General features: G+C 31.3%; 1 protein-coding gene across 1 annotated transcript; it reads left to right on the plus strand.

Annotated features, from left to right (window-relative positions):
* The first annotated feature begins 8,045 nt into the window (after positions 1 to 8,045).
* LOC110646069 (AT-hook motif nuclear-localized protein 13) lies at positions 8,046 to 19,523 on the plus strand. Its single transcript, XM_021799385.2, has 5 exons — positions 8,046 to 8,804; positions 8,887 to 8,942; positions 10,472 to 10,603; positions 16,958 to 17,119; positions 18,894 to 19,523. Exons 1-5 carry the CDS (start codon positions 8,297 to 8,299, stop codon positions 19,158 to 19,160), a joined length of 1,125 nt encoding a protein of 374 aa, XP_021655077.2. The 5' UTR covers positions 8,046 to 8,296; the 3' UTR covers positions 19,161 to 19,523.
* The last annotated feature ends 2,883 nt before the right edge of the window (positions 19,524 to 22,406 follow it).

Genomic DNA, 22,406 nt, shown 5'->3' on the forward strand with positions numbered 1-22,406 from the left:
CATTCCCTCAATGATTCTCCAGCACCCTTATAATTCGAAGCATTATCAATAATGACTTGTATCACTTTTTGATTACCAACCTCATTAATTACTTCCTTCAACAAATTAGCAATGAATTGCTTATCTTTCACTTCACCAAAACAATCTACAGATTTGATAAACATAGGGCTAAACTAGAAAACAACCATAAAATTAATTAAAGGCCTTCTCTAGGGATCACTTCATCCATCACTCACAATGCTAACACCTTTTTCTAACCAAGTGCTTTTAATAGGTTCAAGCAACCTTTCTACATTTGTCTTTTCTTGCTAAAGTAATATGGTTCTCATTTTGTCGTAACTAGGAGGTACATATATAACACCCTAGGCAAATCCCACATCGGCAAAACACGGGAGAGATGCTGGGTTTATAAGTTGGTGGTTCGTAACCCCTAGTGACGCGTTTTAAAACCGTGAGGGCTTCGGCCCAGAGCGGACAATATCACTAGTAGGACGGGCCATTACATTTGTGGTATCAGAGCCGCTCTGTGTGCAACCTTGGGCGGTGGTGGGGCAAACCTCAGCGAGGACGCTGAGTCCCATAAGGGGGGTGGATTGTAACACCCTAAGCAAATCAAACATCGGTAAAATACGGGAGAGATGCTAGGTTTATAAGTTGATAGTTCGTAACCTCTAATGACTCGTTTTAAAACCGTGAGGGCTTCGGCCCAGAGCGGACAATATCACTTGTAGGTCGGGCCATTACAAATCCCACATCGGCAAAGCACGGGGATGGTCTTGGGTTCAAAAAGTAATGATATATAAAATGGGGAAACTAATTACTAGAGGCGCCTTTTGGTGGAATAGCCTGGAGAGTTGGAAGAACTCTAGGGTTAAGCGTGCTCGCTTGAGAGAAATCCTAGTATGGGTGACCTCCTGGGAAGTTCTCCATTCCACCTATGGGACAAAACCGTGAGGCTTATGGCCAAAGCAAACAATTCAACTAGTGGTTGGTGTCCGATCGTTACAATTGGTATCAGAGCCGCTCACGTGTCCTCTTGAGCGATGGTGGGACAAGCCTCAGCGAGGACGCTGAGTCCCGAAAAGGGGGGAGAAAGGTCCCTTAGGCAAATCCTACATCGGCAAAGCATAGAGATAGTCTTGGGTTCAAAAAGTAATGATATATAAAATGGGGGAACTAATCACTAGAGGCGCATTTTGGTGGAATGGCCTGGAGAGTTGGAAGAACTCTAGGGTTAAGCGTGCTCGCTTAAAAGAAATCCTAGGATAGGTGACCTCCTGGGAAGTTCTCCATTCCACCTATAGGACAAAACCGTGAGGCTTATGGCCAAAGCGGACAATTCCTCTAGTGGTTAGAGCCCGATCGTTACAACATAACCACCTAACGCATGATTAGCAGCAAAGGAATAAGAACTCATATAATAAGGGTTTCTAGCAAAATTAAAATGTAGACTCCTAGTGTAAAATATTCTAGCAATCTTTACATCTAATTAAGCTCTAGTTTGCAAGTGAAAAGCTCTATCAAGAGGAGAATCATTAACTCTTTTTCTCTTTAAAGCTGCTGAAATACTTGGTTCAGCTATATTCAATGAAGAAACAAAAGTTATACTAATATGCAAAGAAACTCGTCTAGATTGTGAATTGGTAATTATATTTGTTACCTCATCTTTTTGTTTTCTCATTTTAGAAATACTCTCATTCCCTACTTTTTTATACACATTAATCCCTTTGTTAGTGATTTTCAATAAATGAGTTATCACTCTAGTATAAGTCCTTGGCTTTCTTATGGATAAATTTCAACAATTGTCTCTAAACTTATATAATTGCAACACTACAGTCCTTTAACTTTAAAATGTAACATAAAACCCCATAAACTTTCAAATTTTACACAGTAAAATCTCTCTGACTTTCAATTACTGATTTTTCAGTTAGAAACTGATGTGAATAGCTCCCGCATGACACTTAGTCAATATTTCTCTCTCCTCTTTTATGCAAAGTATAAAATTATTCTCTTTACACTTGAAAAATTATTCTGTCTATAGAGAGAAAAATGACTCAATTTACACATGGTTTGAGAGAGAAAAGAAAAATACTAACTAAGTTTCATGCTGGAACTATCCAGGTCAGCATCTAACTGAAAAACTAGTAATTGAAGGTTAGAGGGATTTTATTATACAAAATTTAAAAGTTGATGGGTTTTATGTTACATTTTTAAAATGAGAGACTGTAATGTTACAACTAAATAAGTTCAGGGACAATTGTCAAAATTTATCCGCTTTCATATCCACCAAAATTACATATCCATTTAAAATTACCCTCTTCTCCAATTTTCTCAAGTTCAGTCACATATCTCTGCAAAGAGTTGAATTCTTTCTCCCTAGTTCTTGAGGAAATGACGCTAGTACTATTTGCTTGAATAATCCATTCAAATATTGTCCTATAAAAATGACAAAAAAAAATGCAACTTCACACAATTTACAAATTATTCAAACAAATTATATACTAAAGATTAAAACACAATACAAATTATATATTAAAAGATTAAGGAATTAAACAATATAATTGAATATGTTAACTATAAAAATTATTACAAAAAATTTTAATATATAATATAACTAAACATAAAACAAATTGAATTAAACAAATTACATATAAATTATTATAAAAACATAAAATATATTAATATAACTATAGATTACATATTCTTTTTATTGCACAAAATTTTAATGTTGGAATTTTTTATTTATTATTAATTAGAATTTAAACTTGAAATCTATAATTTTAAAGGCAACTTTAAATATATATTTATATTTGTCTTTAATTTCCCTTAAAACTTTGATTGTAAAAATATGGAAAATCTTGGAAATTTTTAGTGAATTTGGGAAAAAATTTATTTATGACAACTCTTCAAATTTCATTTGAGAAAAATCTAATTATGGCACATACATTTAGAGAGAAAATTGATATTAAATGTTACAAAATTGTGGTTAATTTGTGGAAATTTTTTTATAAATTTGTTTTATAGAGAAATTAAAAAAAGGAAAATTAATAAAAAGGAAAATAATGAATTAAATGATAGGAAAAAAAAGTAATTAATTCTAAGCAAATATATACATAATTTCTTCCCGTATAAATGATAAACCAAATATCCAACCAAACCAAATTAGATTAAAAAACTCAAACCAATCAAACTCATTCCAATATAAAATCCAATCAAACAATCGAGATAAACAAAACCCAATCAAACAATTAGTACAATAGGACATCAGGGAATGGAGAAGCACGAAGGCCGCGAGATAAGGAAAAGGCAAAGAAGAGATCCGTCACCTGTGCCGTCACTACCAACTGTCGTTTCTGCCATCGATCTCCTCTACACTGCACTGTTAGGTAAGTTCTTTGATCTTGTCCTCCTCCTCCTTCTGCTTTTATGTCTTCTGTTCAGTGTGATGTGTTGTGAACCTTGCGATGAGCGCAACTTCTATTTGCGTTTTTAACCTACTTTTTTTTTTAAAGAAATGCTAGAAACGCAAATATGATTTGTAGTATTTTTGGAAATGGCTCGGAAACATCTCCGAGCCATGTCTCGTTTCCGTATCGGAAACGTTTAGAACCTTGGGAAACGCTATCCAGTGCCATTTCTGTGCTTCGTAGCATTTATTATTATTATTATTATTATTATTATTATTATTATTATTATTATTATTATTATTATTATTACACAAATATTTGTTGCCTTTTGCCACTATTTTTTTTAATTTTTAATTGATGAAATTATAAATCCAGTGTACTTGAGTTCTTTATCTAGTGCATGTTTGGTTTGCTGGATTTGAATTTGGGCCAAATATTTTGATTGGAAGCCTCAAATTAATTTAGAGGATCAAAAAATAAAGATTTAAAATAATTAGTATTTCAAACTTCCAAAGCTCTTCGCACGATCCTCCTAATACTTCTCGTTGATTTCTCTCATTGTCCCTACCTCTCTTTCTCTCTTTGTCATTTTTCTCTCTTCGTCATTATCCTCTTTTTTTATTAGTGGCTCACTATCTCTATTGCATTTGCTTTTGCTCATCTTATTTAATTTATTTTTAAAATTTGAAGAACTTACTTATTCGATAAAGGGCTAATTTGATTTATTTTTAAAGTTTGAAAGATTTATTTGATCTTTTTTAAAATTTGAAAGATTTGTTCAGACCTTAAAAAAGTTAAAGGATTTATGTGACTATTGGCTCATATTTAGCTTTTTATTTAAATGTGTTCTTTATTTGCTCTTGAATAAATACAAAGAATCAATATTATAACTTAAACTCCATAAGAACTATTGGTATTGACTTATTGGCAAGCATATTATCAAATCTAAATCTACCCACCTTATTTTTAGGACAATCATGTGGTGCCTAATACTTTGTCGACATGCATAAAGACTCCAAACCTTGGACCTTTGGCATAGAAGCATTAATTTAGGACATTGAGAAAATAAAATATGTTTTCTCTAATCTCCCTCATAATTAGAATGACGACTCTTCGTTTTTCTTATTTTGGTGGAATTTCCTAACAACCACAAAGATATTAATAATTGTTTTCAGTAGAAATAGTGGCACATGACGTTAAGAGCTGTCAAATTAAATGTGCTCAAGTTGGAGTAACATAAGGATAGGTGACCTATTGTGAATCATAGTAGGTTTTTGGATTGGAGTCTCAAGAGGATTGTTGAGGGGAAGATTTTTGGTCATATAAGTATCGAATGATTGTGAAGCCCTTATACCTACTTGCAACATATAAGATGTGAGGCTCTGTAATGCTTTAAAGATGGTGTGTCTTTACCATTAGTAATTGCTTTTGGTTGAAATGATTGGACATGATCCTAAGGAGTCCTAGATTAAATGTGCTTGGGTTGGAGCAGCGTAAGAATAAGCAACTCATTAAGAAGCTATCAATAGCTCTCACTCTAAAATCGTCTTGCTAGTTACTTTCTAATCTTAATTTGCTTTACGAGAATGGCCATGAGAGGGCTTAGAATAGCCTTGTTGCAATCTCCATCTAGTGGTTTTACAAGTGGAGGAATGTTTCAATTTTTTGCTAGAGTAGAGACTGAAGTGGTGTACAAAAAGAATTTTGACTCACTATGCACAGCAAGTTGACCAAAGTTGGAGGAATGGCACAACTATAATTGAGGATAGTGGGTATGTGGAGAAGCTTGCATGATGGTAGTTCCTTCTTGTGGATTATGTCAAGATTAATACAATTGGTTGCTCTAAGGATAACCCAAATTTAGCTAAGATTATGGTTTTAATTTAGGTATCACTTTGGGAGATGACTAGGTGGATTTATTATGAACATCAGACATCGTACAACTATTGAGGCTAATTTATGGGATGCCCTTAAAGGGCTAATGATGGGCTGAAATAAGGAATTTAGAAGGGTAACATCGAAGTTTGACTCAAATCTAGAGGCTGCTTACTCTCAAATGTTGCAACAGGATTAATGTGTTAATGTGGTTCATATGTTTAAAAAGGCATAGAAGACTACCTTTTAGGTTTGTAATAGCTTCTATTTGATGATATTACAAGTCTATTGGGCATATATGCTCCCTTATCTAATTTTTCTTATGGGTTTTATTAAATGGCACATCCCGCCCATTTACAATTACAAAAACCTCTCTCTCTCTCTCTCTCTCTCTGTCTCTCTCTCTCTCTCTCTCCTCCAAGTTGTTATTTCATCTGACTCCACCAATCACAAAGCTTGTTGAGAGGCATGTCAAGGGTTTGTTAGTTTTGGCCTTTCTTCTTCACGTTGAACCTTGAATCAATAGCGCTACTGGTTCATATCAATAATCCCCTCCTCATGATTCCTTGTCCTCGAGAAATCTAATTTTGCTGCAAATTTCCAAGAAGCATTTGCAAGAAAATGACTTTTGATGAAAAATATATAGAAATTAGATTATATTTATGATAATTGAAATGTAACAAAAGGTTTTTAAAAAATAATATAAAAATTACAATATATATATATATAGCAAATATAATAGTTATTATTAATTTAAAAACTTAAAAAATTATAGAAATGATGTTTAAATAAAAAAATACAATGATTTGATAAATTAAAAGGAAAATTTAAAATTAAAAAAATATAAAACCGTAAAACCATAAACTTGTAAAATTGTATTATTTTTTATCAGATTTTACTATTTAAAATCATGATTTTATCTCGATTTTACTTGATTTTGATTTTATATATGTTTTTGACTCGTAAAATCAGATGAGTCGACTCGCGATTTTAACAATAATGATAGGTGGCCATCAAATATATTATTACCTTCTTAAGGACAACTAGCTTTGTGGCCATCATCCGTCTATTTGTTAACAGCCATAACAATAGAAGCAAAACTATAACCGGCCAAAACCGCACTAGCAACACTCTTTGCAATTGTTGTTCCAAAGCTCATGATAATTCCTATATCTGCTTTCTTTGGAAATTGTACATCATTAACACCATCACCATCAGTGACGTCTCAAACTCTTATCACACCCTCCACTAATAAACTTTCTTCTATATTTAATGGAGTTTGATCATTTTATACGACTTCATTTTGTGATGAATTCTGCATGCTGTCACTAGCATTCACAATTTCATAAGGACCCAAACTAGTGACACCATTTGTTTCTTTTATAACACCAATATTCCCAACTTCATGAGAATTCATGCACTTTACAATATGTATCCCAACTCTCTCAACACATTCTTTTTCCCAATTCCTGCTCCACCAATTAACCCATTGAAAACCTGAACCAAAATTGTAACCTATCAAATACTTGAACTTACGAAAATCACAATAATTAAATAAAATGGCGACTTGTAAAAAAGTCAGAAATGATCCCACTTATTGCTGACCGTACTCTAAAATTTGCTAACTGTACTTTAAATTTTGCTAACTATACTATAAGTTTCATAAAATGACAAAATTATCTTAAATAAAATAATTGTCATCCATGAAAATTTTTAGAACAAAAATAAGTACAAATGACCTTAAGACCCTTGATTTTTAATAAAATTTACATTTAAGTTTTATTATTATTATTATTATTATTATTATTATTATTTTGAGAAATTCAACAACTCAAGTCCTAATTTTGTAACACTTTACTTATACAATTTTGCTTTAAATAACATTTTAGTCCTTTAACTTTCAAATAAAATTAATTTTTAGTTTTAAGAAAAATAAAAAAATAAGACTAAACTGTTATATTATCTAAAAAAGAGAATCAAAAGTTACTTAACTTAAATAGTAAGGGTTAGAATGTAGTAAAAGGATTAAATTTATATTTTTAAATTTAATAACAATTTAGTTCAATTCTTAAAAATAAAGTATACAAATATAAATTTCACTGATTATTAATAGGTTTAACAATCTCCCAATAAAGAGAACTCAACTCAATTATCTTTAACGATGTATTTACGATTTTAACTAAGAAATTTAGAAAAAAAATGTATATATACTAAAAAATTAACAAGGGTTTCTTTTATCTCGCTTATTTTGAGAGTTTTTATTTGACCAAATATATTATTTTCTTTAATAATATAATTTAATGAGTTTGTAAAAAATTTATAGATTTTGGATATACAATTTTATGCAAAATACTCTCTAATTTCTTAATTTTTTAATATAAAAATTGAAGTAATTGAAAGAATTAAATAATAATCAAAATTTTGTGACGATATTAAGTTTAACTATAAAAAATATAATTTTTTTATTAATAGTCCCAATTATAATAAGTTAAAATATTTTTAATTTGATATAAAATTTCAAGGCTTTTCAATTTTTTAGAATAAGACTTTTTTATTTTTATTTATAAGTGAAGATATATAAATTTTTAAAGTGAAACCTTAAATGAAATTTCTGACCCATCACTGATTATGCGCTTTTAGCCTAAATTAATATTTTACAATAAATTTCACAAAGTAAAAACATAACATGATTATTTGGAATTAAATTGAAAATTATCATAAGAGTAGGACCAGATTTAATGATTTAAAGAAAAAAAAAGAGAACTTAAAACCCTAAAATCTAAAAAAACCCTACATTAACAATACATCCCTGCAAGTACCAGTACTTTTTCTTCTTTTCAAACTCATTCACCTCTTCCAAGTGGTAGGTTCCATCACTACTACTACTTCTACTACCACAACTCACACCCGCACGCTTTCTTTCTTCCCCAATTCTCCTTCGCATTTTCCCACCTTCCAAACACAATTTCGAACAACCCTTTCTCCGTATCACAAACTGGAAGAGAAACGCGATAATGGACTCGAGAGAATCGCAGCCGCTATCGCATATATCACCGCATCCACAACACCACCACCATCACCAACCGCAACCAAACATATTACTCGGCGGCCCCACCTCCTCTTACTCCAACACTAGCGCCGCTCACGCTGCAATGAGTATGATCAACCCCAACATCCCTTCCACTGCTGCCGCTGGTTTCCCTTTTAATTCAGTGGGCCCGCCACGCCCACAATCTAAGCCTCTCTCTTCGGATGGTGTTCTTGATGGATCATCACCGCCTTCTTCAACGGGGATGAGGTTTAGCATGGAGCCGGCGAAGAAGAAGCGAGGGAGGCCCAGGAAGTACACCCCTGATGGCAACATTGCATTGGGGTTGTCGCCAACCCCGATTTCTTCTTCCCCAAATTCGTTAGTCCATGCCGATTCTGGGGGTGGCACCCCTGGCGTGGCCTCTGAGCCTCCTTCTAAGCGTAATAGAGGAAGGCCGCCAGGTTCTGGCAAGAAGCAGCTTGATGCTTTAGGTAATTTTGTTTACATTTATGTAATTGAACAATATTTTGTTTTGATTATTTAATTCATCTATACTTGCTTGTTATTCCACAGGAGGGATTGGAGGTGTTGGGTTTACACCTCATGTGATAACGGTGAAAGCAGGGGAGGTATGTTTTTTTTTTTTTTTTTTATCGTGTTGTGTAAATTGCAATTAGTCAAAGAGTTTTAAAAGAAATTAAGGAAATCTATAAAAAAAATGAAGAAGAATAGAGAGTTTGATATTTTTGTGGCTATTCAAGTTATTATGGTAACCAATAGAATAATATACATCCCATCGAATTTTATGATATTGCAAATTGTAAGCATAAAATGCAAATGCCCCAAAGAGCATAGGGAATGTTGAAATGGCCTAATAGTTGAAGTTTGCATTAGACATGCAATTATTGAAGCTGTTTAATGTAGATTTACAATTTGATGAGGATTTAGAGGTTTTTGTTAGGGTTTTGCTCATTTAATGGAGGTTAGCTGATTGCTGTTTAGCCTCCTATTTGTTTTGAACTCTCAGTATCCGCCAATGCAAATGCTCCTCTTTGGAGGTTCCCCCCCCCCCCCCCTCCCTTTTCCAAACAACAACTCATTTTTTTTCTTATTCCCCCTAATTTTAAGGATAAATGCACTTTTTTTGCATGAACATTAACCATAAGTTGTCAATATCCATATTGGTTAACAACAATTACAAATAATAATTCTACCAATGGCAAATGCTTAACATTCATCAACTATCAATTACCATATATTAGTTATGAGCAACCAATAACAAATAGCAGCTCTGCTTCTAACAGTTTAAGGAGACGGTCTTAGTTTCGATGGTCTTGATTTCAAGAATCTTAGTAATTTAAGAGGGATTTGTACCATGTGAATTACGCATCCCTGGGATTCTGAAGCCTTTGAATTGTACCTCCTTTTTTATTTTTTTTGAGGTGTGCTCAATTTGATAACTAATCTAATATGGGATCATTGTGAATGAAACTTGTTCATGTGTGCATAGTGCATATCCAATTTGATAGCTAGTTTATGGTATCATTTTAAATGAAGCAGGTTTATGTACGTTATGTGAATGAGAGGATTGTCCAACGTCATGAATTGGGATTTGCATTTAACATAATTACTAACTTATATTATATTCGTACGTGGTGTAATAAAATGATATGAAAATTTTGTATATTTCACTTCAGCTCATTTATTGAGATGGTTGGCCAAGGTTTTAACAAGTATGTGAAATAAAGTGATGCTTGGTTTGTTGTGCTTATCTGATGTGGGATTCTGACCATTGAAGTTTATTTTGTGACCTTTGCTCTTGTTTTTTTTCCATCCCTTCTTGTCTTTCTCTTAGGTAGGTCTCATCAATTTTTTATAGGTTTAGATCTGCAATAATTTATGAAGTAATACTGTGAAAACTTCTGTTAGCATGAAATCCTGGAAATCAAAATTTCTTTTTCTTGCATTTCTCAGCAGATGTTATTGAGAATGAGTGAATGATATCCAAAAGGATGATGAAATATAGTATTTATATTCGAGTAAGTTTTAACTTGTGATCTGCTAATGTGGTATGAAAGTTCTTCTCTCTTTGAGGGGTCATAAGTTCAAGTTTCAAGTTATATAAACCATCTAATTAGTATACCTTTTTGTTATGCAGGACATATCATCGAAGATCATGGCTTTCTCTCAGCAAGGGCCACGGACCATTTGTATTCTTTCTGCGAATGGTGCCGTTTGTAATGTTACCCTTCGTCAGCCAGCAATGTCTGGTGGTACTGTGACATATGAGGTACTTCAAATGCCTGTATAAGATTCATTGATAAACAATATCTAGACTCATGTGAAATGAATGTTAGTTTTGGTTTAGCTTCGATATTAAGGTTAAAGACATGGAAGCCTAGGAAGATTTTAGCTTCAACATTAAGGATTTGTTTGGTTGTTAAAAGGGTTAGCTGTTATTACAGTAGGATTTTATCCGGTATAATTCGGAGGGAGGGGAAAATGGAAAGGGGGTTAACCTTTAACTCCCTTTAACCTAAAAATGAGGTTGAGGGAGTAGGCTGATGCGAAAGTAAAAAGAAGAGGATGAATCTTCATAGCTGTTATCACCACTGCTACAAGTGTAGTTTATGAGATTTTGTCACTACTACCATCACTATAATATATTAATTTAGTTCATTTATGGTTTAACATACCCTTTATTTGAGCCTCAACAAAGTGCCTAATTAAAAAAAAAAAAAAGAAAAATCCAAACCCTTATGCTTGCTTCTTTTCATTTTTAGCTTGATTTAAGGAAATGAATGCATTTATAGCCAGCCAATTCAAATTGAGATAAAATGCTATTTTATTGCCAGTTAGAACAAAAATGAATTTTCAGTGGCTTTTATTTTCCTTTTTTCCATTCCCCACACCTCCTAACATTATCTCATCCCAGCCTGCCCTTCCTGTCTTCCTTCTTCTATGCTCTTAATTCTGGAAAATTCTTTGAATACTGATGACAGCTACCACACCATTATACGGATCTCCACTAGTAACACTGTCCATCTTTTCCACATGCTGAGACTCCCCCTAGATTGGTTGAATTTGGCCTTTGATGCTCTGGAGCCAAAGTTTTCCATTCTCTCTCTCTCTCTCTCTCCCCAGCCACCATTACTAGCAAAACTATTGTCTGGAAATTGTTTCTGGGGTTCCATTTGGCATTGAGGTTTGCTTTCCAATCTTCAATGCCATCAATAATGGCCAAAAATGGGTAGGGTTAGCTCTGGCTATTCTTTTCTCTCACATTGTGGTCCTTCCTCTCTTTCTTCAACTTTTCTATCACTCTCAAACTTGCTTACCACCCTTGCTACTACTGTAGCATGTTGGAATGACATTCTTATAATTGGTGCATATGAATGGGAATGTGAAGTATAGGAATAAGAGGAGAATAAAGGGTGATAGGACGGAGAGACCAGAGTTGTTTCGATATGTGTGTGTGTGTGGTCAACTATGAAATTGGTTTTAAAATTTAGACTAGTTTACTTAATGTAGTTTTTTGGGACTTGCAATTATTTTCTTATGAACACGAGCATATACATCATAGTTGTCGAAGACACTCCTCAAGTGTATATGATTTCCAAGTGCATTTAGGTCAAGGTCAATCACCTCTAGGGCTGTGCATGGTTCTTAGGGGGAATCGAATAGAATCGAGGAACTGTACGAAACCAACGGAAATCGTACCAAACCGAAATTATTTTGATATTTTGGTTTGGTTCAGGTTCTTCACTAAGAACCATACCGAAATCGAACCGACCGAATCAAGAATTGAATTTATACATATATTTTTTTATATTTTTAAGATATATTATATACTTTCAATATAATTATATATATTTATATATGTATATATAATTATGAACTAAATATAACCTAATATTAAATTTTATTTTTCTATATTTTTTTAATAATTTTAGTTATAAATATATTAAATTGCCCTATAATTCTTAATTATATTTGTATCTTATAGTTAAATATTACATAATTAATAAATAATTAAAATATATATTATATGGTATGCTTATACTATTATATGTATATTATATTTAATCCTAATTATATATGCTCCTTATTGTTAAAGATTATATAATTCAGAAATAGCTAAAAGATGTATTATATGATATATTATGTATTAATAACCAAATTTAAAACTTAAATGCTAGTTAAAGTATGACTTTTTAAGGAAATAATTACATAAAATTGTTTTAAAAGTCTAGAACTGAATTAAAATTGTACCGAACTGAAGAACCAAGAATCGTACCAAACCGGAGAATCAAGAACCGTACCGAATTGGAACTGAAATAATGAAGAACCGAACCAGAACCATACCAAAATTTCAGGTTGGTTCCAGCTATTAGATATTCCCCGAACTGAACCTGAACTGCACACCCCTAATCACCTCTAGTGATCTTGGGCAGGCTCCATTCCTAAGTCATGCTAGGCACCTAGGCATGCACATTCAAGGGGTTTGTACAAGGAATTCTTTTTTTATGCTCTTTGTTAGTTGGTTTTCCTTTATTGGATGCTACTTTCCCTTCTAGCATATTCAAGTGTATGGAACACAGTCCTTATAGGGAGTTCTTTTGTGTTAGAAATTATAGATGAAGGGTCAACTTTAAGGGAAATGTATGAAGAGGAGGAAATGTAGATTTGTGTTTCTAACATTATTTAGTGTTGCTTTTATGTCTTTTGCACTTTTGCATTCGCATGAATTTTTTTACTAAATATGGCTTCAGATCAGCTCATGTGTCCATGTTTCCCTTGTAATCTAGTGTGAATATCGCCTGTGCTGAACTATTTTTATTTGTTATTACCTGTGTAGTATCCATTTGTGATTATGAATTATTTAATGTTTTTATATTCAATAATTCCTACTCACAAGTTGGACCAATATACAAATTACGTGCATTTTAATAAACATGAGGGAATAATCCTGAATTTTTGCAAATGTAAGAATTCCTCATGTGCATGTACACAAAACCTTGGGGTATCTCAAGTAGCAGATGGGATTTCGTTGCTAGTAAAAAAGACATGTAATGGTCGCATTCAATTAATATGTTATGTTCCAAAGTTTAATTTTTCAGTTAAAAATATAGACCATAACATTGGAAATTAGAAAAAGTAGTTCTTTAGCAAAACTATAGTCCACAATAAATGTAATGAAACTAGTAATACGTCCTAACGTAGAAGTAATCATACTTTGTATACTAAATCCTATGGAAACGTGAGATAATCATCATCATCATCATCATAATCGGAAAACCTATGTACTTTAAAAACAAATGAATTTTGGAAAATTTTTTCCCAACTCCTTATATAATTGTTCTCTCCTACCTAACATATTTTAAGAGGTTGACATCTTCGCAATTCCTTTTTATTGAATTGAAATAATGAAATGCTTAAAAAAAAAAGATATTATCTTAAGACTAAATTTTAAGCTAGTTTTTTTATTTCTAATATTAGAAGCTATTTGTAGATGCTTTATCTTAATAGGAAATAATAAATATATACAAAATTAAAATATATACATACAGCGGTAAATTAATTAGGTATACATATGAACGTGTGAAGGTTTTCCCAATAATTTTGGTTCCCCCGCCCCTCCTCTCTCTCTCTCTCTCTCTCTCTCTCTCTCTCTCTCTCTCTCTCCATACTTTTACATATGTTATAGATTATAGATGTGTCTCACATCCATTTGGCGCATGTCTGTGGCTTGTGTTTAGGTCCCAAGTACCTTGTACACCTTAGTGCATCTTGTACTTTTGATAGCTATGATGTACATTGAATTTGTGCAAGCATGGATCAATTTTTGAAGGTGCTTAATTCATGAAAAGATTAATTAGGACTGTTTTTAGAACACCCTCATACTCTTAGAAATATTCCTTGTTGAAGAGTGATACTGGATGATGACCTCCATAGTTGAACTCACACTTATCCAATTTATTGTCCAAGAATATTATGTTTTAGCAGCTTTTTCATTTTGGTTATAGGTTCTCACATCTTTGCAGAAAAAGTGAAATTTTGTAATTTTCAAAAAAATTAGGCATACAAGTTGGAAGTTGTTGATTCAAGTCTTAAACTACAATTTTTCATGAGATGCTACTCTTTTGATGAATGCTTATGTTGCTTATTGGAAATATTGTACCAAACAATTCTCTAGAATTGCTTTTGGGCAATAGGAATTTAAATCTCCACTATTCATATTAAAATGCATGTCATATGATTTGTGGGCTTTTATCATTACCATCCATCCTTGGAATTTCTGGAGGCTATGACTTTTAGCTATTTGGAACATTTTGACTGCGGTATAAGTATCTATTCCCCTATTTCCCAAAGTTTATAGATATTTTCTGTTTAGTTGAAGTGTGAATATTGTTATCATGACCAAGTATCCTTAATGGCACAGGTAGCTCAGGGTAAAATGAAATGTTGAATTAATATGGCTTCCAATATACTGCGCTAACCTGTAAAAAATAGCCCAAGGGATATTGAGTTGATTAGGCTTGGGTTAATTGAGCACACTTAGATGTACTTGTTGAGAGTTAGAATTTCATTTCACCATAGTTGTTATTTTTATAGGCTGTGGTAAAAGATCAAGAGGCAGAAAGCAAGTTGACCAAAATAGCTGGGAAGAGGTATGGGCATGGTAATTGTGGTGTTGTGAAATAACCTATTTTAGCTGAGGTGGCTAGTCTTATTACCTAAATTGATTCGGAATATTGAAGCGCCAAGGGAATCTTTGGATATGTTCATAATATTGCTTAAGGTAGATTTGGCATCTAGAATGGGGCCATTAGAGAATTTGGAATGCTAATATATCTTCTTTTTGCTCCTTTAAGTTAGCTTTACAGTTATTTTCCATCTCTTGTGAAGTGGCTACCATTTTTTTCTAGCCTTCTTTTGTACAGATGTCAATGTCATCCCATTTTGTCTGGTTTAATCTGCTTCAAAGGTATCAGGGTTGGGAAGGGTTTTGCCCCTTCCACCTCTTGCGCTACTTTCCTCCCTGATTCCTAAAAAATATATTTATGTTATAATATTTACTCATACAAATCTACAAAATATGAAAACTTAATTATTTTTGGAGTTATACCATATTATTACTCAATATATTCTTTTTTCCCTCAAATATTAACCAAATCATATATGAGAATATAATTTTTTAATGATTTGTAAACTTGTAAAAGTAAAATTGGAATACCTGCCCACTGCCCTGCTCCCAAGCCCTCTCCAATTTCCTAACGGCATGGGTGTGGAATAGCATAATTTGCAGCATCACCACTCCTATTCTTGTTATAACCTGAGGATGTTTGTAGAACATAGTGAATTTTGTGTAACATTTTTGTGCCATCTAGTTTTGTACTGCAAGTTTTTGCAAAAACTCTTGAATGCAAGTCACTGAGATCTTAGGTAACATGCACTATCAACTTAAGTTCAAAGAGATATCATTTTGAATATATGGTTATTGAGGTTGGATGAAACTGCAAGTAAAGTTCTATGTGATAATCTTTGCAGCCTAATTGTTATAATTTTGACTTTCTTCTGTTTTGCTGTTAGTGAGCTTCATGATGATTATGATTTTTAGGAATTAAACGCTCAAATCTCCAACTTGAATTATGTCATTCTCTACAACTGGTTTATACCTAGGTGAATATGAGAAACCTGCTGTAGTTTGACTGCATAATGCAGGACCTCCAAAATAAACTTACATTTAGTCTGTAACTACATTTGTTCGAGAGTAATGAATGTAATATAGGTTTTGCTACCACCTGTCTTTCTATGTCAAGTGTTGGCTCTCCCTCTCAAATGAGAAATTGTAGGTGGTGGGAACATCCTTTTCGTAGTTTGACTGATTAATGAGGGACTTGACTAAAACAAATAAACTTCCATTTAGTCCATGACTACATTTTGTTTGAGAATACCTGCAGTAGTTTGACTGCTTAGTGCTGTACTTCACCAAAACAAATAAACTTACATTCAGTCCATAACTACATTTTGTTTAAGAATACTGGATCTAATATAGGTCTTGCTGCCACCCATCTTTCTAAGCCAAGTGTTGGCTCTCCCTCTCAAATGAGAAATTGTAGGTGGTGGGAACATCCGTATTGGTAGTTTAGGCTGTTATCTCTTTATCCTCAAGTAGACAACTTGTTGATTATTCTGGGTGGGGTTTAGGGAGGGGAAGGCCTGATTGTGTAGCCCAACTGCCCAAGTCCTTTTGGATCTCCCAATTCCCACCTAAACAAAGAGAGAACTACTGGACATAATAATATAAGATGTAAGCCTTTCGACTTTTGAGAACTGTTCTAAGGTGTGCATTCCTGTGCTTCTATTCTGCAACTGCTTATTGTTCATGATATCTTCATGCTCTCAGTATGCATCTTTGTTGCTATTTTGTTTGCTTGAAAATGCAAATGAAATGTTTATATTGCAGACCTTCATGTGCACGTGAGAGAGAGAGAGAGAGAGAGAGAGAGAGAGGTTTTCAAGTTTATGGGTCTGCACCATCAAGGCGCCTATAGTTTTATCATCATGTCAGGAATGACATTTATAATCTGAATGTCTTTCGGGGTTCAGTTTATTTATTTATTTGCATTTTTCTTTGCAGGGCCGTTTTGAGATTATTTCTCTATCAGGTTCTTTCTTGCCTTCTGAAGATAATGGTAGTCGCAGCCGAGCTGGTGGTTTGAGTATATCATTAGCAGGTTCAGATGGTAGGGTTTTGGGTGGAGGAGTTGCTGGAATGCTTATAGCGGCATCAACAGTACAGGTAAAAGTCTGCAACTATGTTTTATTTTTTGGTAGTTTTACAATAATATCATTGTCTATAATTAATCAATGATTCTACGAGTATGATACATTTGCTTTACAAGAAAATACATCAGACATTGAAATATTATGAAGGCGTGATTGAAGTTAAATTTCCATTGGTTATTATATTTTGAATATTGTATATGATTAAAGTTGATTGGTTATATTATTTAGTGGGAGTGGGACAGTACTTAAAAGTTATTTGAAGAGCAGAAGAGGTGATGTATGGTTCTTAATCTTACTACTAAATCCATTAATGCAATTGTTACAAAAATTAATAATAATTCTTTACTTATAATAAATTAATTTATCAGCTATATTTCTTTGCTAAATTTGCTTGTATTATAAAATTTCAATAATTAATAATATAATGAAAAACATTGTAATCACACATGCATAATTGTATATATAGTATACATGTACAATGTTTATAAGTTATAAAATATAATTGTTATATCATGAGTTGACTTGAATGATTTTATGAGTTGGAATCACCAAAACAAGTCAAAACATATATAAAATCGAAATCAAGTGAAATCACGATTTTAAATAGTAAAATCAGATAAAAAGAGACACAATTGTACGAGTTTACAATTCTATGATTTTACAAGTTAAAATATTTCCTTTTAATTTATCAAAATCATTGTCATTTGTTTATTTTAACATCATTTCATGATTTTGTAAGTTTTTAAATATAGTAATAACTATTATTTTTGCTACTACAATTATCATGTATATATTGTAATTTTTTATATTATTTTTTGAACAACTTTTGTTGTTTTTTAATTTTGATAAATATGGTCTAATTTCTATATATTATTCATCAAATATTTCTATTATTTATGTTTACATATTTTCAAAGTTGAAAACTTGGAATTATACCTTCTAATATGACGTTTATATATGTATGTGTGTGTGTAATTTTAATTATTATCATATTGATAACTTGGTGAAGAATTTAAAACTAAATAATTTGAATATAAAACTTAACAATATATTAGATTTTTTTTTAAAACTTGTGCTTAAATGCATGCAAAAGTTTATTTATAATTATATTGTTTTTGAAAGGTATTATTAAGTAAGTTGTAAAATCTTAAAAAAGCCCATTTACTGATTCCAGCTTAAAAAAGCGAGTTTGACAACTTGTAATAATATACTATAGGTAATGCTATTGGACCAATATGCTTGAAATCAAAATATCCGTTTATGTTGAAGTAATTTTACCCTTATATCAAATGAAATACTTTCACTAAGGTACATAGAAACATTGATATTTATTTATTTATTTATTATTATTATTATTATTTGTACATGAATGGACAATTAACTTTGTGTTATTCATGTTCAGTTAAAAAGGAAAAAATAAAACTAAATTTTTGTGACACTGAAAATTCTAGCTTCATACTACACAAGTAACAAATTACAAGTATAACTAAAAGTGTAGTTAAACTAATTAAAATGTAATCGTATGTGAAAAAAGTCATTTTCCATAGGATATTACAAATGGTGTTTTGATGAATGATCATAACCAATCAAAATTTTAATTATAAGGACATCTTGGAAATAGTTTTTTGATATATTTTATTGCATAATTTTATTTATTTTATTGGATAACTAATGGTTCAACCATTGAAGCAGTTGATCTCTAAATTGACCAGATTGATAGTTTGATGGTTTTGATGATACTAGTTTTATCACTGAACTTTGCCACCATGTTCCTTGTTGCTTGCCAGGTCATTGTGGGCAGTTTTATTGCAGATGGAAAAAAATCAAACTCAACAGTATCAAAGTCTGGGCCTTCATCAGCACCTGCATCCCAAATGTTGAATTTTGGTGCGCCATTGACAACATCCAGCCCTCCTCATGGAGCCTCTAGCGAATCATCTGACGAAAATGGTAGTAGCCCACTTAATCGAGATCCTGGAATCTATAGTAATGCAAGTCAACCCATTCCTAATATGAATTTTTACCAACTATGGGCTACCCAAAATCCACATTGAAGAGCTTGAGGCATTGACATGGCAATTGTACTTGCATAGCAGATTTGAGGTCAAATCCTAATGCTAACATGCATTATTGAATACAGGCTGCAGATGAGCTTTTCATATTATTTTCTTCAAGAGCAGGTTCCTCCTTCTGGAGTAGCTTTAGTTATCTTTCTCATCTGATTTGGACACATCTATTAGTGGTAGCTGCATGTCACCCCTTCTAAGTTTGGCTTAGTTCAATTTACTATTTAGGTATAATTGTTTTAGTTTTGTGTTTCCTGTTTCTAGTTTCTGCAAGTAATATACACTCTTTTAAGAGGTTATGAATGAATATAGCAGAGGCCGTCAATGGGTTTGAGTGGGATGTTTTAGCAACTGATTTCCCAGTTGGCCATCAACTCAAGTACAAATCCATTTTGCTTTAATTTTATTTCAATTATTTCTATATGGTTAGGAGAAAACAGATGAAAAAAAGGGGTATTGCTTACGTGTAGGCAATAATTTTTTAGAAAATAATTTTTTAGAAAATGGATAATAAAAACAAATAGCGTTGGAGCTTGGAGCTTGAAAGTTACCAGTTTAACAAAATGTCAGTTGTCCATTATTTTTTTATTTTTTATTTTTGGGGGTGAAATTGACTATTGAGATCTGCCATGAAGGGTAAGCCACGCTTTGAGGGGGTAGTTTAGGTGGTGGCTTTTCATTTTAATAACTCAATTTTGTTTTATTAAAATAAACTTCCTCAATTTTACTTTTATTTTTTAATTATTTTCAGTTTTTTAAATAAATTTTAAATTAATATCTAATTAAAATAAATTTATAATTTATTATTGATTATTATTTAAAAAAAATATTGATTAATAAATATTATTTTAAAATTTAAAATTTTTTATAAATTAAATTTTAATTAATAATAAATAATATATATATAATTAATAAAATCATATATATAATTAATAAAATTAAATATAAAGGTAAGAAGAGAAAAAGAAGAAAAAGATGTTGAAAGGATTATTTATTTATTTTTTTAATTTCAAAAGAGGATTTTTTAAAAAATAAAATTAAAATCAAAGGATTTTATTTTGAGTTTAATAACTGATTTGTGCAATTTGCTCGAAGATGAAACATTTTTCTCATTATTATTATTATTATTATTATTATTATTATTATTATTATTATTTCTGCTCATAGTTCTTTTTCTCCTATACAATAAGATAAAACATCGATTTGCCACCTTTGATTTTTTTTTTCTAACCTTGTTTTACTCATAACCTTTGCAGAGTTATTTATTTTTTTTTTAAAATTTTTTTTAACCTTGTTTATTTTTTTAGGTGAACTCATTTTTTTCTTATTTTTAAAAAAAAATTTTTCAAGATTTTTTGTACCATTTTTATAATAATTCTATTTATATTTCAATCTCCTGAATTTAAGTGAAATAGAATTGAATTTCGAATATAATTTGCGAATAAGAAATTAGAATCACACTGGAAGTGGAACATTTTTATTTCAATATAAATCAAACAAATCTTGTTAAAATTTAGGGTGTGATTATTCAAATTTTTAGTTAGATTAAAAAATGATAAATTATTTTTTAAAAAATTATATATATATATATAGGGGTAGCCACGGTTCAAGAACTGCCGGTTACGGTTCCTGAACCACCGGTTTAAATTCAATGATATCATGAACCTGAACCAAACCGCTAGAGGACGGTTTGAAAGCCACAGTTTAAAATGGTTTGAAGAGCGGTTCGAAAAAGAACGGTTCAAGATGGTTTGGAGGACGGTTTGGGAGCGATTTAGGGGTGGTGTAAGGGTAGCTTAGATAAAAAAAAAATTAAAGAAAAATTTTATTGATTCAGAATTTAAGTTATATTTGTAAAAATATTTTAATTTTTCTTAGAAATCTTTCAATTAAAATAAAATAAGGAAAAAAAAAGAAAATAATTTATCTTTAAGAAAAATTTAATTAGTAAAGACTTGAATCTGATTAAAAACTAGAGATGAAATTAATTTTTTTTTAAAGAAATTAGCAAAAAGTATATGAACTTAATTTTGTATATGTATCCTTTTAGGATTTAGAGGAATCAAAATTTCTAGTTCTATTGCTTGCCTTTTTTTAAAAATTATATGATAATTGATAATTAAAAAAATATAAAATAGAAAAAAAATTAAAATAGAGGGTATTGAAAATTTTATTGAGGATATAAACTAATAACAAAGTAATTGAGATAGTATTGAAAATTTCAGCGAGTATATAAAATAATAAAGTAGGAAAAATAAGAGAGTACTGGAAATTAAAAGGAGTGTAGAAAATAATTATTTAGAGAATTTGAGAGAAATTGAAAAAGTATTAAGAATTGAAGAGATAGTAGAGAATAATTGTGTAGAGAATTAATGATATATATAAATGAATTAGGAGGGGTAAGATATTTATTGAATTTTTTTGTATTTAAATCGCCGGTTTAGTCTAGTTCAGAACCATCAGTTCAATCTGGTTCGGAACCGCCGGTTCACGATTCCTAAAAAATATGAACCTGAACCAAATCACAGAAGGACGGTTTTGGTCCGATTCAAAGCCGGTTTCGATTTTGGTCCAGTTTTGACCAAACTGGTTCCTGTTCGGTTTTGGCTCAAAACTGAATAGTGGCCACCCCTATATATATATATATATATATATATTCAATAAAATTATCAATAAAACTTCAAAAATTTTTAAAATCATGTCTTATATTTAAAGTGTAAAAATTTTAATAATGATATTTCAAAAATTGTCATGTGGCATAACATTTTCTTTCCTATTTTATTTATCATTTTATTGATATATGATATATCAATTAATTTAAAAAATAATAGAAAATAATCTATTAATGACTTATTTATCAATTAAGGTCCTTCATCTGATCAAAGGCCAAATTATACTCAAATACTAAGTTTGATGAGTTTCTACAGGAACAGAATATTGCATCTCAATTTAATCCTCTTAGAATTTTATAGTTGTATGAGATATCTTAAAGAAAAATTGTACTAGTGTTTGACACAGTACAGAATATAATGAATTACAAGAAATTGCTAACTTTATTATATGGATTAGCATTATTAACAGCTTTAAATCTTCAAGATACGTTATGATCTATATCAGTTTCCACCACATCACATATGATATGTTGTGGTTAAACACTAAATCTTAAGAGTGTTAAAATTAAAGTTGTTTAAAAGAGAAATTTGGTAAAAGGATAAATTTGTTGGATGTCCTAAA

Source organism: Hevea brasiliensis, chromosome 18 (genome assembly GCF_030052815.1).
Source record: "Hevea brasiliensis isolate MT/VB/25A 57/8 chromosome 18, ASM3005281v1, whole genome shotgun sequence".
In the NCBI taxonomy this organism is placed as follows: Eukaryota; Viridiplantae; Streptophyta; class Magnoliopsida; order Malpighiales; family Euphorbiaceae; genus Hevea; species Hevea brasiliensis.

Excerpts from the sequence above, each read along its gene's own strand:
- LOC110646069 (XM_021799385.2), top strand. The coding sequence starts at position 8,297 with ATGGACTCGAGAGAATCGCAGCCGCTATCGCATATATCACCGCATCCA. Across the intron at positions 10,604-16,957 it reads GTGGTACTGTGACATATGAG|GGCCGTTTTGAGATTATTTC; the intron begins GTACTTCAAATG and ends TTTTCTTTGCAG. Across the intron at positions 17,120-18,893 it reads TAGCGGCATCAACAGTACAG|GTCATTGTGGGCAGTTTTAT; the intron begins GTAAAAGTCTGC and ends GTTGCTTGCCAG.